General features: G+C 38.2%; 1 protein-coding gene and 1 long non-coding RNA gene across 3 annotated transcripts in view; one reads left to right on the top strand and one right to left on the bottom strand.

Annotated features, from left to right (window-relative positions):
- adka (adenosine kinase a) overlaps nt 1-17,068 on the top strand; it is a 159,951-nt gene that overhangs the window by 138,902 nt on the left and 3,981 nt on the right. For both annotated transcript variants that reach the window (XM_082154190.1, XM_082154191.1), the window contains exon 9: nt 6,672-6,786. In XM_082154190.1, coding sequence (XP_082010316.1) covers nt 6,672-6,786 — 115 coding nt within the window. The remainder of the gene's footprint in view (nt 1-6,671; nt 6,787-17,068) is intronic.
- On the bottom strand, nt 8,515-16,586 carry LOC309486760. The gene is made up of 2 exons (XR_014201671.1): nt 14,922-16,586; nt 8,515-14,801 (listed from the first exon to the last, which is right to left on the bottom strand). It is a non-coding gene; the product is annotated as an uncharacterized lncRNA (long non-coding RNA).

Below are 17,068 nucleotides of genomic sequence, written 5' to 3'. Positions count from 1 at the left end.
AGCACTCAACCCAGTAGACAAACCCACCCCCACCCCCCCAGCACCGGCACCACCCATTCCATACACTTCCCCCCACCCCAGTGCCTTCTGTCCAGTGCCAGCTGGGAGGTGTGAGGACTAGGAAATGCAGATGATCTCACTCAATTCCCTAAACGTCAAGCACTTGCATACATGCCTATCTGAGAACTTCTCTCAGCTCTAGCACTATCTTTAGGTTTGTATGCCATTATCGATTAGTTTTATATATCATTTACAGTATATATAATATTTTAAAAATAGTATCCTTAATATTATTTTTTATTATATATATATATATAAGTTGTATATTGTAAGATTTGCCTACATACAATGGCCTGTGTATTTAGGAAGTATGTCTTTGCATATTTTAACAAGATATCAAACCAAGTCGCATTTATTTTAATGAAACATAGCACCATTTCTAAGAAAACCATTTAATGTTTAAAGATATGTAATAGTTTTTATAAAATTGCACATTTTTCTATTGTTTTAAATTAAGATGACAGAGTATTTGGCCACATTTTGGTTGTCAAATGTTAGTGGAACATGTTCATAGATAGCTAACTGTGGTTATACCCGTGTGAACTGTCACTAATGAAAAATCACATTAAGATTGGTTAAAAGATTTGTTAAAATGACTAAGTTAGTTTTGAGAGAATTATAGCATCATTTATTTGCAGATGCCACTTGGATTACAATTTTATTTAATGCAACAAAAATCATGTTTTTTAAGTGTCCACTGTAGGTGTGGACAGCGTTCTGATCTACATGCTTTACAGAACCCACTCCCACCTGGTCAAAGCTGGCACCCCAGTCAGGATCTTGTGCTTTGACTTCTCCAGTGCCCTCAACATGCCTCTCCGGCTTGGTAACAAGCTCAGCCCAATACCGGTGAACGCCTCCACAATCTCCTAAATCATAGACTATTTTACCAGCAGGCAGAAGTTTGTGAGGCTCCAGGGAGAGAGCGTGGAGGTGGTGTAGTCCTACAGGTTGCTTGGAGTCCACTTAAATAGCAGACTGTACTGGACAAACAAGTAAGCTGTGCAATACAAGAAAGGTCAAAACAGGAGGCGCAGGTTTTTCAACATGTACAACAGGTTGCTATAGTTATATTTTACCGGTCTAATGCAAAATATGTTCTGTTACTGGACTCATTAGTGATTAGTGTCAATTTCAGCATAATTCTGTTCATCTTCATAAATATGCTTGGAGTATTGTAATAGTAGTAGTGGCTTATTCCACTACAGTATTTTAAAAGAGTCTGTACCTATTTTGAAATGGTTCCATTAAAAAAAATTAAAATACCCAGACCGAAATGTCCGGTTGTGTTAACAGTTTTCGCTCATGTATTCTTTCATCAAATGCGGATGAATACTGTAAAAAAAACCTACTCTGACAGTGTTTCCTGCACTACTGTTTAGCAACACATCTAAAGAATCTACAGCACGAAACATACAAGTGTGACCAGTGTAGTTTGTTTCCCCGAACGAATGACTCTGAGTCAGTTCTTAGAGAAACCGAAACATACAGCGCAACCAGAGTAGTCCGATTCCCAAATGAATGACTCTCAGTAGCTCTCAATCCCTCTAGAAGACTTTATTTTCAGAACACCACTTTTGTATTTCTTCTGTTTTTGTTGACAACCAGATTTACATTTCAACTTGTTTATTAGAGCATTGGCTCTGTCCTATTATTTCAAACAACTGCTAGAATTACTTCTTTCTTAAAGAAAATTAAGTTTTCAATGTATTAGAATACACGTGATTGCAAATTCGAAAATTTCCTCAATGTGATATCCCTGTGCATAGGGAACAGTGGTACTGACCACGTATTTTACAAGATTAGATATTTGTCAATAGACAAGTTTCCATCCACTTTTTGCGCTGTTTTATCAACAAAGTGAATATGCGTTAAAAAAAAGATTGCGAAATTTGCTGTCTCCAGCCTGTTTCCATCCAATTGGCCTTTTTACCGATTAAATGGTGTACGTAATGACATTATCCCTCAAAATTTGTATCCTAAATATTTGTAAAATGCAGAGAGTAATAAGACAATTGGAATTCACCAGTTTACTGCTTGCTATTTTTACAAATAATAGGCCTATTACTAAATTAGGAAATCAGAAGATCGATAGCTTGTCTGACAGGACTGCAGGTAACTGCATTTGTGTGACGAATCTCATGGGTTTGGACACAGGGCAGCTTACTTGTCATGTATGCAAAATTTTAAGGTCCATAAAAAAGATTGGTAGTAATGTTCGGTCATATAGCAACAATCTTTAACGTAAGCCTTGCCACGCAGTAAAGACAGTTTGACATAGTTGAGAACGCATAGATCATTCAAACAAAAAAAGTTATTCGTTCTGGTTTCAGAGTTTAATAACATCAAATCGATCAAAAACATCCTTTTTTTTTTTTTTTTTTGGACTTTTTAAAATGGTCTATGGAGCTGCCGTCTTAACAATTCTTGAATTCATTTAGAGCTTTTTGGATTCAACCCACTTTATTTAACCTAATTTGCAATATTCAGAAACAGGTGCAGTTGTAGCTATTATTTTTCTGATTAACTTTAATTAGATTTGTAAAAAAAAAAGGCTACAAACATAAGGATGAATGATGTTTGAGAGGTAACGCATCTTATTCTTACCAATAGTAATAAATAATAATTTTATATACAATTTAATATGAATATAATAAATGTAATGCTCCTTTGAACTACAAAGCCACAAACGCGGACTAATTAGTATTGCATTACTATTGGCTAATTCTGTCATGTGACACCACATTTATTGGTGTTAAAGCCCTTTTTCTCGACATAGTGTTTCCAAACTTGTTTTTTGTGACATTTGAAGTATCAACATAGAATTTATAAGCTAAAGTTAAATGGAAAAGAATTGTCTTGACATTTGCAAAAAAATTATAGAAAATTGGCATTTCCATCAGCTATATCGGAAAACATTTTGATGCGCTAAACCCTTTTTCGCAAAAAAATATTTGGATTGAAACCTGGCTAATGATGCTCAGGATCTGTTGCGCACCAAATCCTCCGCCATTGCCCTGTCAGTCATCTCTGTTTACTCGTCACGTGATAAGTGAAATCTGACTCCTGCTGCATTGCGCTGTATGGAGCAGAGCAGACGCTTTCAGTTTATAATTGTAGCGTCCGTTGTCCAACTGAACTAGTCTAAATGGTTTTTATTTCTATAAAAAAAGCAAAACGACAGTGCGAGTGGTGCCGCGGTGGGCAAGAAATGTAATTGATGTACAGCCGAACACCGTGTAACACCAACTACTGCAGCAAGCCTACAGTGCATTACAAATGCAACCGTTCCAAAGCCAGAAGATTGAATAAATCAGTGGATTGCTTTAAAGCCTCTGAGTGATACATGCGTCATTTTAGTATATTGTTAGCATTTAAATATTTCATTGGAATTAAAATGTGAGTCATGAGTGATGTGATTACACATGACATTTAGCATTTCAACACAACAGTCATTCTGAGTGAGAAGCAGTTGGCAATTGCAGTCACTAAACATGCTCAGTAGGTAAAATGATGACTCAGGAGCATGTTTTACAAGGTACAGCATTAAAGTAAATCTTATCTGATCTGGAATAACTTAATATTTGCTTTTTACCCTCAAGTATGTTTTATGTTTTGGTAACACTTTAGATTACAGCGATTTTACAGTTTAACTTTCGGTAATTATAGTGTACCTATAAACATGTAAGTATAAGGGAACAATATGTAACGTTTTGGGAATACAGGGGTAACAACCAGGAGAATTAACAAATGATTTATACTGTAAGTATTTTAGAACTAAGGGGTTCTTATTCTACTGTCATGATACAACAATTCTACATTTGGGAGCAATTTAGCGAGAACATACACTGCGTACGTTTTTGTAATAATGGTGTACCAATACATACTGTATAGGCTTTTTTTTTTAATTGCAGGGTACATATCTCTGCATTTATACAGTAATCTTTATAACAAAAGTGCAATGAAAACTAAAACTATTGCAACTTTTGCTTAAATATTGGGGAAAGATACTCTTGTTTCATGTATTGGTGGTTGTTACCCTCTTGTTCCATGTAGTGGTGGTTGTTACCCTCTTGTTCCATGTAGTTACAGGGTAAGTACAACAAAAATACATACACAATCTTATATCACTGACTCTGAAACCTTTATTTGAAAAACAAGTTAATTTAAAACAGATTTATAACACTTCTTTTTCATTTAAAACTGCTTTTTTTTTTAATCAATTCATTTCAAATGCTGAAGTCTTGACAGAAAGTAGCACATTTTGTCCCCCCTTTTTTCTCTTGCTTGGCTTCTTCCTTTGTTCCTCTCCTTCTTTTTCTTTCTTTCCACTGATGAATCTGAACAAGAAATCGTGTCTCTTGCTATTCTGTATTATGTAGTAAAAGAAAATGCAGTACACCCAGAAATACTCACCATTTACTCATCTTTTACCCTCATGCCATCTGAGATGTATATGACTTTCCTTCTTCAGATTAGCACAAATGAAGGTTTTTAGAAAAATAAATAATCTCTTGGAATACATACAATGCAAGCTTATGTGTTCCTAAAAGTTGGAGCATCAAATAGCACATACTGCAATAACTGTAGTAATCCATACAACCCCAATGGATGAATCAATGTCTTCTGAAGTGAAACGATAAGCGTTTGTAAGAAAAATTACAATATTTTAAACTTTTTAAACTGTAGACTAGCGCTTCAGACCAACTGTAATAAGTTGTTTTTCAAATAAAGGTTTCCGAGTCAGTGATATTAGATTGTGTATGTATTTTTATTGTATTTACCCTGTAACTACATGGAACAAGAGTATATGTCCCAGGAATTTTTTTTATAAAAAAAAAAATTTGTTTTAGCTTTACTTGCCTTGAAACATGTAAGCCCAAACTAAGGCTGCATTTACACTGGCACAACAAATCAGATCTTTTACTCTCATCTGACACAGATCGGAATTGGTTCCCCACGTGTAACACAAAAATCCGCATGAGATCCAATTTTTTCTTCCAAATGTAGTTTTAAATCAGATACATATCCGATATCTGGACATCAGACCTGCATAAACACGCATATCCGATTCCCCTTTGAATTCCAAGCCACCACAAGGTGAGGACGACACATTTATTCACAAAGATAGCTTTTTAATGTTGTATTATGAGGCAGACGTGCCTGTGTGCTCTCGCTCACAGCTTTTTATTGAGGTGGGAACTTTATTTATCTTTGTAAAGAAAATAAATTGCGCGAACACCGAAACATTCAAGAGCTGGTTTTCCTTTGCCCGTGACTTTTATAAACAAAACAGCTTCACTACTGAAAGCTACATTATATTTCTCAGCAATGAGGTGATAACTTTGCTGTAATTAAACCAATTAAATCATATTGGGCGGGAATTAATGTAAACACAGATCAAGTCAAGTTTATTTGTATAGCGCTTTTCACAATACAGATTGTATCAAAGCAGCTTCACAGTATTCAATTAAAATAATACAACAAAGTTTGTTTCAAGAGGAATCTATTGATTGATAAAATTAGATTAAATATCCCCAAAATATCCCCAACTGAGCAAGCCAAAGGCAACAGTGGCAAGGAACCGAAAAACTCCATCAAGTGACCTAATGGTGTCCTAAAACTCCATCAGGTGACCTAATGGAGAAAAAAAAACCTTGGGAGAACCCAGGCTCAGTCGGGGGCCAGTTCTCCTCTGGCATTTATGAGCTAGAGGACGGATTGTAGTTTGATATGTAGGATTATATGAATGCCTGGCTGAAGAGATGCGACTTTAATCTAGTTTTAAACTGGGAGAGTGAGTCTGAGCAACGAACAGTATCAGGAAGACTATTCCAGAGTTTTGGAGCCAAATGTGAAAATGCTCTCCGTCCTTTGGTGGTTCTGGATATCCTAGGTATGACCAAAAGCCTTGAATTTAGTGATCTTAAAGAGCGCGATGGATTATAGGGCGATAGAAGATCCGTTAAATAGACTGGAGCTAAGCCGTTTAGGGCTTTATAAGTCAGTAGCAATACCTTGTAATTAATACGGAACTTTATAGGTAACCAATGCAGTGATGATAAAATCGGTGTTATATGATCAGATATCGGATACAAGTCCTGTCTAAAGTGAGTATAAACAGTCGGGCCAAAAAATCGGATCTGGTCAAAAGATCTGATCTGTGCATTAAGACTTGCAGTGTAAATGCAGCCTAAGACATCTGCACTTTTGCTATAAAAAAAAAAAAAAAAAAAAACTGTATAAATGCACATATATGTACCCTGTAATTTTTAAAAAGCCTATACAGTATGTATTGGTACACCATTATTACAAAAAGGTATGCAGTGTATGTTCTCGTGAAATTGCTTCCAAATGTAGGATTGTTGTATCATAATAGTAGAATAAGAACCCCTTAGTTCTAAAATACTTCCAGTATAAAAAATTTGTTAATTATCCTGGTTGTTACCCCTTTATTCCCCAAACTTTACATATTGTTCCTTTATACTTACATGTAAGTACTTTATAGGTACACTATAATTACCAAAAGTTATGCTGTAAATTTGTCTTAATTACGAAGTACTTTCCGGGCTGTAATCTAAAGCGTTACCTATGTTTTTTCTCTCATGCAGACGGAAGACATTGAGGAGATTGCGAAGAAGGCCCAAAGCTTATCCAAAGTGAACAAGAAAAGGCAGAGGATTGTTGTCTTCACCCAAGGCAAAGAAGGAACTGTAATGACCAAAGGTGCGTGGGTCAGTTTTTATCTTTTCAGAATTAGTTTTTATAATCACGCTTTTAGATCGGGACCGTCTTGTGTTAAAAAGAAATAACACAACCCCCAGAAACACTTTTAGTTATTTACAGTTGAAATGATGTTGATAGATTTCCTCTGTAAACATTAGTGAATAGCCTCAAACAAGGTCATCTTAAGAATAGAATGCCGTTTCTCTGGCGGCTTCCGATGTTGCTCAGTGTGAAATGAATTCGCCCTTGGCAATGACCTCCTATCTCTCAGATACAGAATTTGAATCCAAAGGGCTGTTGCAGTCACATTGCTATGGTAACCGAGTGGTGGGGGATCTTTCTGTGGAGTGGATAAGTTTAACCGTATAGTGGGGAAAGCATAACAGTTGTAGCTGATTAAACCAGCGGGGTTTGAAGTAGAAAGCGGGGAGGCAGCAGGAATGTAAGGGGACAGGCTGAGCTGTTTATGCTCTTCTTCTCCTGCTCTTCATTTCTTCTCCTTTTGCTCCTGCCAGAACGACATTCCTTGTTTTACAGTCCGCCTGTGCCCAGTCTCGGCTAAATTCCATTTGTTCAAGATAATTCGCCTTTTATTGCCTTTTGTATTTTGATTCATTGAATTTCCCAGTGTTCTTACAATGAATTCCGTCGAGGTTGGACATTATTTAATTCTCTCGAGGACACAATGAGCAGCCACCCTTGCAACGCACTGGATAACCTGGGGGATAAAAAAGAGGTAAACATGGTAAATTACCTTTGGTGTCTGCCTGGAATCAAAAACCCTCAAGAGTTTTTGCCTAGCAGTTAGCATATATGCATTGGCGAGTTAAGCCTTGGTGCTCATGCAGGAGACACAAGTTTGTCCAGTCCAGTCTGTGTCCAGTTTTTCCTCCCTCTCAGTCAAAATTGTCAAATTCTGAAGTTAGAACAAAAAATCCTGATATAAACTACATCAGGCACCTGCATTTTTGATATATACACTTTTGCATTTATTTGATCAAAAATACAGTAAAAACAGTAATAGTGTGAAGTATTACAATTTAAAGTAGTTGTTTTCTATTTTAATGTATTTTCAAATGTAATTTATTTCTGTGATGGCAAAGCAAAATTTTAAGGTCACATGATCCTCCATAAATCATTCTAATATGCTGAATTGGTGCTCAAAAAACTTTTCCTATTATTAGCAACATTGAAAGTTGTGCTGCTTAACATTTTTGTGGAAATTGTAAAAAAAAATTATGAATCTTTGATGAATAGAGAAGTTCAAGAGAATAGCAATACTTAGAATTATTATTATTTACATTGTAAATGTCTTTACAGTCACTTTTGTTTAGTTTAATGTGTCCTTTCTGAATAAAAGTATTAATATCTTTTTTTTAAATACAAAAAATAACGGACCCCAAACTTTTGAACGTTAGTTAATTTAATGGGACTGAATAAAAAAGAAATGAATCTTCTTCTTTCTTTTTTTTTTTTAAAGCATTTTATTTCAACTGGCAGTGTTTAATTAATGGTTTAATTAGATTTAAACCATGTTTATTTACTCGCCTAAGTTTAATTTTACTCATATTTGCAACTTCGTAATTGTCACTTTTGGATCCTCATTTCAACATTTCTGAAACAGCTAAATGAAATTACAATAATACAGCGTTTTCTTCATTTTCACTTATTTGCTAATAGTGACGTGTTGCCGACCCCAGAGCTATACCATAAAATAACATGTTAAGGTTGTTTTTATTTTATTTTATTTGAATAAACATTGTAACATGACACATGACATCCCAATGACACTGCAGGCCTCTCTGAGTCCCTCTGCCCCTGTTAGCTTATAGGTCTAATCCTATTCACAAGTCTGCACTACAGGATTGAAGTGTTGTTAAACAGAGCTGTCGCCGAGCTCTGTATTATACAATTTACACAACATGTTACCAGAGTAACGTGGCAAAGCTGGCTGTATTGGTTCCACTGCGCTGCGTTTATCACACAAACGCTAATAGCATTAGTCCCCCTGGGCTGATAAGGCTGCTCAGGCAATTGCTACTCCTGTAAAGCCTCATCAGAGGAAAGCGCTACAAGACAATCCTTCCCTTTTGCTACAGCACCGCCTCGCTCCCACTTGTTCCGAGCTAACTTTCAGCCTAAGCTTTGGCTTTGGAGAAAATACTCTCCTGGAGGCGTTTTACACTGCGCTGAGGAAAAAGGCGGGCTCGGCTAACCTCCTGCAGCCCTTTCATAAAGAGCCGCGGGGTCGGCGGCAACCTCCGGCGAACCCTATACGAAACACGCACCCAATGCTAAGTAAGCGAGCATGCCGCGCAAGAGGTAGTTGGTCATAAAAAACTTCAGCCTTCGCACGAGCGGTGAATAAGTGGGTTCAGATAGCAGGGACGACGGAGAAGGAGAGGGACGTTATTGCTCCCCGTTGCCTCCGCCAATAAACATCAATATAAAAGAGAATTGAAGATTTGCTCAACCTCCCAGAGGCTGTGCTCTGATGCCGTCTGATCTCTACATTTCATTTGCAATTTGCTCTCTGTGCGGGGATGTGATCATTCAGCAGGCTCTGAATGTCACAATGAAGTTGTTTTAATGGTGATTAAGAAGGCTGGGATGATAGGCCCTGGGGGCGACGTTCCAAAGAGATGCAGATTTGTTATTGTGTAGTTCCTCTTTGTGCACGCCGGCTTTCTCTCGCGGCGTAAACGCAGGCTGTCCTCGCCCCTCCACATTAATTTCCTTAATGAAAGCTGCCAGAAGAGGAACCCTTAATGAAGCACCTTTGTGACATCGCTGAACAGAGCGCGGCCCTGCTGGCGCACCTATTACAGGCTCGTATTAAGAGCACAGCGCCCACGGTCTTTGATCTAATGATGGCTGAGTGTGCAGGGTCGCCCAGGGGCTCCGGCAGGGACGACAGCGTCACGGGGAGGAGAGGAGTCTGTGATGTTCTATTAGTACTTTCCCTCCTCTGTGAGTTCACGTATTAAGCTAACTTAATCGTGCCCTTCGTGACTGTTTTTCAAAATAAAACGTCCTGTTTAATCCCAAACTACTTTATGTGTAGGAATGTAGCCCAACAAGGGCAGGCTGAGAGTCTCTGTGTACTGAATCATAGTTCATGAGAGTTTTGTTTTACTTTAACTTCCTGGAACTGAGGTTCCAGAGAGATAACCTTTGTTGTGTTCCTTTTAATATCACAAGAAGTGAAACTAACACCACAACACGAGGGGCGTCTTTGCATTTTTGCAGAGGGAGAGAGAAAGGCTGCTGCAGTTTTGTTTATTTGCAGTTCCACTGTTCAGTGATATCTGGACGTAGCCATGTCCTTATCTTATCTAGACTGGAATACACTGGGCTTGGTTGTGGTTGTCCCGACTCCAAGCACATGATGTGATTTAAGACTCAAAATCCTCCCTCTTTATTTGCTCTATCGTGTGTTGTCCGAAACCTGCAATTATACTTGCAGACGTGGAGAACATCTGACTGCTTTTGCAAATGTACATCTCTAAAGTAGCCCTGATGTTTTGCAGATGCTTTTATAAGTCGGCAAGAAATTAACATGGACCCTATTTTCTAAATGTGTGTGATAGATCTTGTTATGAACAATTTGTCCATGCATTATTCTTTTTTATTTTTAAGCAAAATGTCAAACTTTTCTGTCTGGTGACACATACAAGACTTCTCCAATCATTTGGTTCACTTAAACCCTGCAGCCTCAACTTTCTTTCATTCGACTGCAAGCTCACATTTAGATCTGCCTCCATCCAATCAACAACTCATGGATTGAACCAAGTTGCCGCACTTAAGAAAAAATAAAAAAAGTATTCTTCAATAATCCGTTTCACTCGGATTTATGTCACAATTTGAAAGAAATGATCTTTCGCTATTTCCACTTCATTGACTTTAAGAATAAGAGAAATAAATTGCCTTTACTTCAGTTGCAGATAATTCTGAAGTTTCTCCATGTAATCCGTTTTGTTTTTGTCATCCTACTAAAGAGGAACATTTTCATTCCTGCTCCTGGAGAGGTGCTCCTCGTCTTGAAACTTATTCAGGAGGAATGTGTCTAATGCGCTGTCAGATTTACCTGCACATAATGAACTCCCCAGAGGAGCCTTTTTGTTTCAGTTTGTTTTCCTCCATCTCCATGAGCCCTTAGCAAAGGTCATTATGCACTCATAAACACACACACTCTTCCTGTGTGTGTTGTGTGTGTGTGTTCATGCTCTCCTTCACATTTTTCCTGTGTTATGTTAGGGCTATTATTCTAGAAAGTTTGCAGTTCTTGTTTGTGTCTCATTAATGCAATGCACCTTCAACGCAGCTGAGCTAAAACAGAAATGCTGTAAACAGTTAGTGGCTGCTTGTTTTGATGGGTTTAAAAAGCAAAAGAACACTTCGAGTTAAGAGACGTAGCATTGACTGATTACATAAACGGCACCTGTAATGCCTTTAATGACACAATGTGGCCTGAACTTTCCTGTTTAGACACCATAGTTTGGTTGTTTACTCCACATCAGAGTAGAAATATAAAAAGGTAGCTTAATTGTGCCATTAATTCTCACAATCAGGATTTCACATCTCAGTTGGGACTTTATATCTCACAACTGCAATATTATTTTTCATTGAGACTATTTCTCACTACTGCTTTGTTTCTCGTTATTGACATCTCACTATGTGACTTTAGCAGGTTGACTGTTGCTCATAATTGGCTTTGTCAAAGTTGCGACATTGATTTAGTATTATCTTTGTTTATTGTTAAATATTATCTCCTTTTCTCACAACTGCAACTTTATATAATTATATCTCAGTTGCGCTTTCATATCTCACAATTGCAATTTCATGTCTCAACTGTAACTTTACTTCTCAACATTAATATTATTTCTCATAACTGGATAACTGACATCACAAAATGTGAAATTGTATCAACTTTATATTATTTTATCTCAATTTTGATTTAATATCTCACAATAGCAAATGTATTGTGTTATTTGACTTAATATCACAATTACAAATGTCAGTTGCAACTATTTTCAAAATTGTGGCTATACATCTCGCAATTGCGACTTAATATATCACAGTTGCAAATTTATTTATTTATATAATTGTGCTTTTATATCTCACAATTGTGACAATTAACTTTATTTTTACTTAATTTTTTTTAATCGTTTCATAGATTGGAAATTTTGAGCATATGCATTGCATTTCAGTATCTCACTCATGATGGGAAGGGCGAAGGATGAAGACCTCCGCACGTCCACCAAATCGATCGTGACATCATCACCACTCGTCTTCAGCTAATTAGCATGGCTCAGAGGCCAGGGGATCTGATCAATGTCTCGCTTTGAAAAGGGCAAAACTGCCTCTTAAAGCTCTCTCCGTCCCAGACTCCTCTGATTATTTGTGCTGGTTATCTCCTGCCACTCTCGGCATGGTGGTTGCCCTTTATTAGCGGTTAAATGTGTTTGTCACGCTCATGTTTCTCTGACCAGCCCTAGCGTGGAGATAGTGGATCAGAGAAAAGAAGGCAAGTGAGGGCTGTTTCCTCAGTGTGTTTGCCAGGAGGAGGGCCATCCTTGTTTACTCCTCTGAGCTTTTGTTTGGCTCTGGAGCCGATGAGAAGTGGATTTGAGAGAAATAATCTCTCACCGTTCCGCAGCTGTCTGAAGGCCTTGAATCTCTCTCCCGCTCATTGGTTTTGTGTCATGTCTCATTGTGTAGTGAATAGCTTGTCATTCAGTAGCTCAGATATCTATTGGAGACAATCACTTTTCGAAAGTCGCAGTGATATATTTGAAACGACAATGCCTAAGATACAGTAAAAGAGTAATTATCGCATGACCTGAGGCGTTCATGCTTTTGGCTTGCCTTGGCTTGGCATTACGAGCGTAATCGTATTACGCCACACATAACTAGTGATAACAAGAGAATTTATTACACATAATTGGCGTAACTCCACAGTGCTGTAAATGTTATGATGGCTTTCTCTGATGCTTGGGCTCTATAAATAGTCATGCATGCATGTTTTGTCTTCATAGGCCTGTTTTATTTTGAGCCAGTCCGATACATGTTTACAGCGATGCTTGTTCCTGGAGTGCCTTTGCGAGCAGAGCTGTGGTTTCCTCTTCCTCCTGAGAAGCCTGTGCCAAAAGGATACAAAACCCTGAAAGCAACATCTCACTTCTGATCTGAGCACACAAGTGTCAAACACAGCACCAAAAAAGAAACAGCTGTACAAGAGCTATTAATATAACCTCACAGCTCGGGAGGTGTAACTTTGTTGCCCTTTTTTTCCGCTCCCTGGATAGTCACGCAGAGGAAAGTATTTTCACTTTCTGCATGAACATGTAAAACGAAGAATGGCAAAACCACAAAAGCGATGGAACTCCCTGTGAACTGCCCAGAGACTGTGTTTACAGGGACGACCACAAGCCAGTAACAACAAAGACAGGTTTTGGCAGCAAAGTTTTAATTGCCATGCCTATTAAAGAGCCCTGCCAATGGCCTCTTTTGTGTTATACATTAACATGAAATTGGTCCTGGAACGCTCTCAGACTAACCAAAGCAGCATGTTGAAAGCCAAGTTCAATAATATGTTTTGAATAAAGATGTGATGTGTTCTCTCCGGTTTGATGAAATGGAAGGAGATGTCCATCAAGGATGGTTTTGGGGGGAATGAGAGCAGTGATTTAGGAATTTCATTTCTCTGTTTTTATTTGCCCTAGTTTGCTCTTGCGTGCTTATATAAATTGTCTGCATTCATGTTGGACCAGAACTTCTTGTAAAACCTTAATTCAAAAATTATTCTTATTACATTTTTATTCTTTTAAATGATTTAATTTCCCTTTTTTAGCATACTTGTCCTACCCTCTTTCTGTTTTGCCTTATATTTTACACTTAAGAATTGGGTTGTCATCAGGTTATTTAGGTCATTTAAAAAAAAAGGGAACCAAATGATGTTCAGTTCCATTAACGGTTTTCTCACGTGTATTCTTCTGCCTATGCGAATGCGTTTCCTGCACTACAGTTAGGGGTTGCCTCTATACCGCTACTAAATCTACAGCGTAACCATTTGATTCCCGTTTAAATGACACTTTTGAACTGATTCTTTTTAGTGAATCATAAACATACAGTGCGCCCAGTGTAGAGTAATCCCCAAATAAATGGCTCTTAAGTTTGGCAGTGGAATTGCATTCCCAAACCAAATATTTCTTCCTTAACTACTATAGAAGCATTAATGGAACCGGTTAAAAAAAAACTGGATTCCCACCCCATTTTTGGCTGGAAGACAATACTCAAATATTATATTATTTTTGCTGTGCATGTTGGTTAACGATGACACACAAGGACGGTAATCAAAACATCCTATTGGACCAATTAGTAGTGTGAATCTTTCTTTTTTCTAAGCATCTGCCTCTTGCCTCCATTCCTTGAAACTCTTGTTATTGTCCCCATTGAGAGCTGAGAGAGGCTCCTGGACACCATTTGGCATCCAAGTGGTTGGACGCCTTGTCCTCCAGTGCAGCCCCTCTCATTTCACACGTCCTCCCCCATTATCATATCAATTGATGCAGCTTGTAGGAAACAAAGTGAGGTTATGGGAACCACCTAGAGCAACATGCACCATTAAACATCAATGCAAGGGGACTAGCACATATGCAAGTTCAGCCTTGTTTACCAAGATGGAAGACTGGCAGTGTATGTTTCTCGAATTCTTACAGCTCCCGGTCCTCCCTCTGAACCCTAAATCAAGTTTAAATCTGTTTTACACACCATGGTTTTATTGTATTGACATTTGTTCTGTGCAACAATTTACATGGATTTAATAGGCAGCGTGCTCTTGTGTTTTAAGATACCTTTTTATTGTAGCATATTTTTTTATTGTGGACTCTGACCCCTGGGTATGACCTAATGTTGTACCATGTACTTCCATGAATCTCCTCATAATTTTTTTCCAGATGACTCACCACGGCTGGGATGTTTGGACATTTCCCAGCATGCCTCTGGTGCGTGACCTGTCATCAAAGGGCAGAAGGGTTAGCCTGTGCTAGTACCTACATTCTCACCATGCTGAATTGCATCGTCTCTGCTCCCTCACAAATCTGAATAGAAGAGTGCAGTTGCTTCATACGAACCTTAATCGTCAGTTTGATGTCCATTATTGTCTAGAGCCTATTCAGTTCAGTCATGGGTATCAAAGGAAGGAACAGTTAATGCCTTTTTTTTTTTCTCACTCTCAGGCTGCGCTGTTTCTGAGTCATAAAAGGAAGTAGAATCAGGTCAGCCTGTATACAGGAAGGAAGGAACCACATACAGTTTCATTTTGAGCATATTCATTTGCGTCTGGTCATTTTTTTTTTTTTTTAGTCATTTGTCCGTTCAAACAAAACTGCAGATTTAGGCTTCATATGACCATGTGCACTCACTTCCTCTCGTAGTTTGATGCGAGGGAGAAAGCATGCTATAATGGCAATGTAAATATTGTAATCTTTAATTGCAAAATAATAGATAGATCATGAGTTTCTGTTAACTTAATTCACACGGAAGATCCTCTAGTTAATCATTTCAAGAGGAAGGCGGGCGAGCATGCTTCATTGCCTGCATTAATTAAGCAAAGTCATTTTGCTGCTAATTAGCTGATTCTAAAAGGATCTGCTTTTTGTGTAATTAATTATCAAAGACACAATCGGCTGACTCGTATAGGGAAAAACCGCTCGCACACGCAGCAGACGTGTCTTGAGTGCTCATTGTTGCGTCAGTTGAAAGCCTTTGCTCACATTCTCTGTTGTTTACTGTCTGTGTCTGATGGTTTCTTGTGAAGTTCTCCACATAAAGTGATGGTCTTTGACACTTACTGACTACAGTTAGCAGATGTATACTTTAAAGCTGTCTGTTGTTGCATGTTGCAGATTATGGGCTAAAAAAAAATTATTGCAAGGGCTTGCTAAGACTGGCTTGTGTTTTTCAGCTCTTTCTCCGTGGGGTCCTCTTGTTGGTGTCAGGAAATGTGAGGTTTTATGCGGCCTTCATGTGGAGTTTGAAATATTGTAATTTTAAGTTGCATGCACAAGAACGACCACACAAAGTCATATTTATCCAAGGGATGCTCTGAGCTCTCGTGACACCAGAGTAATGTAGACAAAGTAAAGGACCATTTTAACATCAAAGATGGAAGACAACTCTGCAGTTAATTTTATCGAATGATTTAATTGGTTCATTGGGTTCATTGACCTGAAGTTTGTTCAACCCTCAGTTCTATTTGCTGACCTTCGGATGAGACGTAAAACCGAGGTCCTGATTCTCTGTGGTCATTAAAAATCCCATGGCACTTCTCGTAAAGAGTAGGGGTGTAACCCTGGTGTCCTGGCCACATTCTACCTATTGGCCCTTGCCAATCATGGCCTCCTAATAATCCCCATACACTGAATTGGCTCTATCACTCTCTCTCCTCTCCACCTATAGCTGGTGTTTGGTGAGAGCACTGGCGCCGTTGTACTGTGGCTGCCGTTGCATCATCCAAGTGGATGCCACACACTGGTGGTGGTTGAGGAAAGATTCCCTGATATGATTATAAAGCGCTTTGTGTTTACAGTAGTACATATGAAAGTGCCATATAAATGCCTCATTCATTCATTCATTCATTCATTCATATTTGCCTTTTTCAATAAAAATATGGTGTCACATATGTAAAACTTAGTTAGTTCACCCAAAAATGAAAATTCTCTCATTTACTCACCCTTGTGTCGTTCCAAACCCGTAAGACAGTCCACACAACTAACACTTTTACGCCTAAAAAAGTTCATAAACATTTACATTTACATTTATTCATTTAGTTGACGCTTTTATACAAAGCGACTTACAATTGCTATATATGTCAGAGGTCGCACGCCTCTGGAGCAACTAGGGGTTAAGTGTCTTGCTCAGGGACACATTGGTGTCTCACAGTGGATTCGAACCCGGGTCTCTCACACCAAAGGCATGTGTCTTATCCATTGCGCCACCACCACCCCATATAGAGATTGTAAAACTAATCCGTATGAATCGAGTGGTTTAGTCCAAATTTTCTGAAGAGACATCATCACTTTATATGATGAACAGATTGAATTTAGGCTTTTATTCCCAAATAAACATTCATCAACATCAACATTACCATGATCAGATATGGTAAACTTAAGCTTAAGCGTGCTTGCTTGATGTACGAGAAACAATGAGGTTCATTCTCATGTGTTTGAGCTTCAAGCAAGAACTAATGAGGTGTAGAGCAGGTTTGGTTGAGCTTCTG

This window comes from Leuciscus leuciscus, assembly GCF_965113295.1.
Source record: "Leuciscus leuciscus genome assembly, chromosome: 22".
NCBI classification, from domain to species: domain Eukaryota; kingdom Metazoa; phylum Chordata; class Actinopteri; order Cypriniformes; family Leuciscidae; genus Leuciscus; species Leuciscus leuciscus.
The sequence above is the reverse complement of the archived record's forward strand: the minus strand, read 5'-3'. Positions and strand labels throughout refer to the sequence as shown.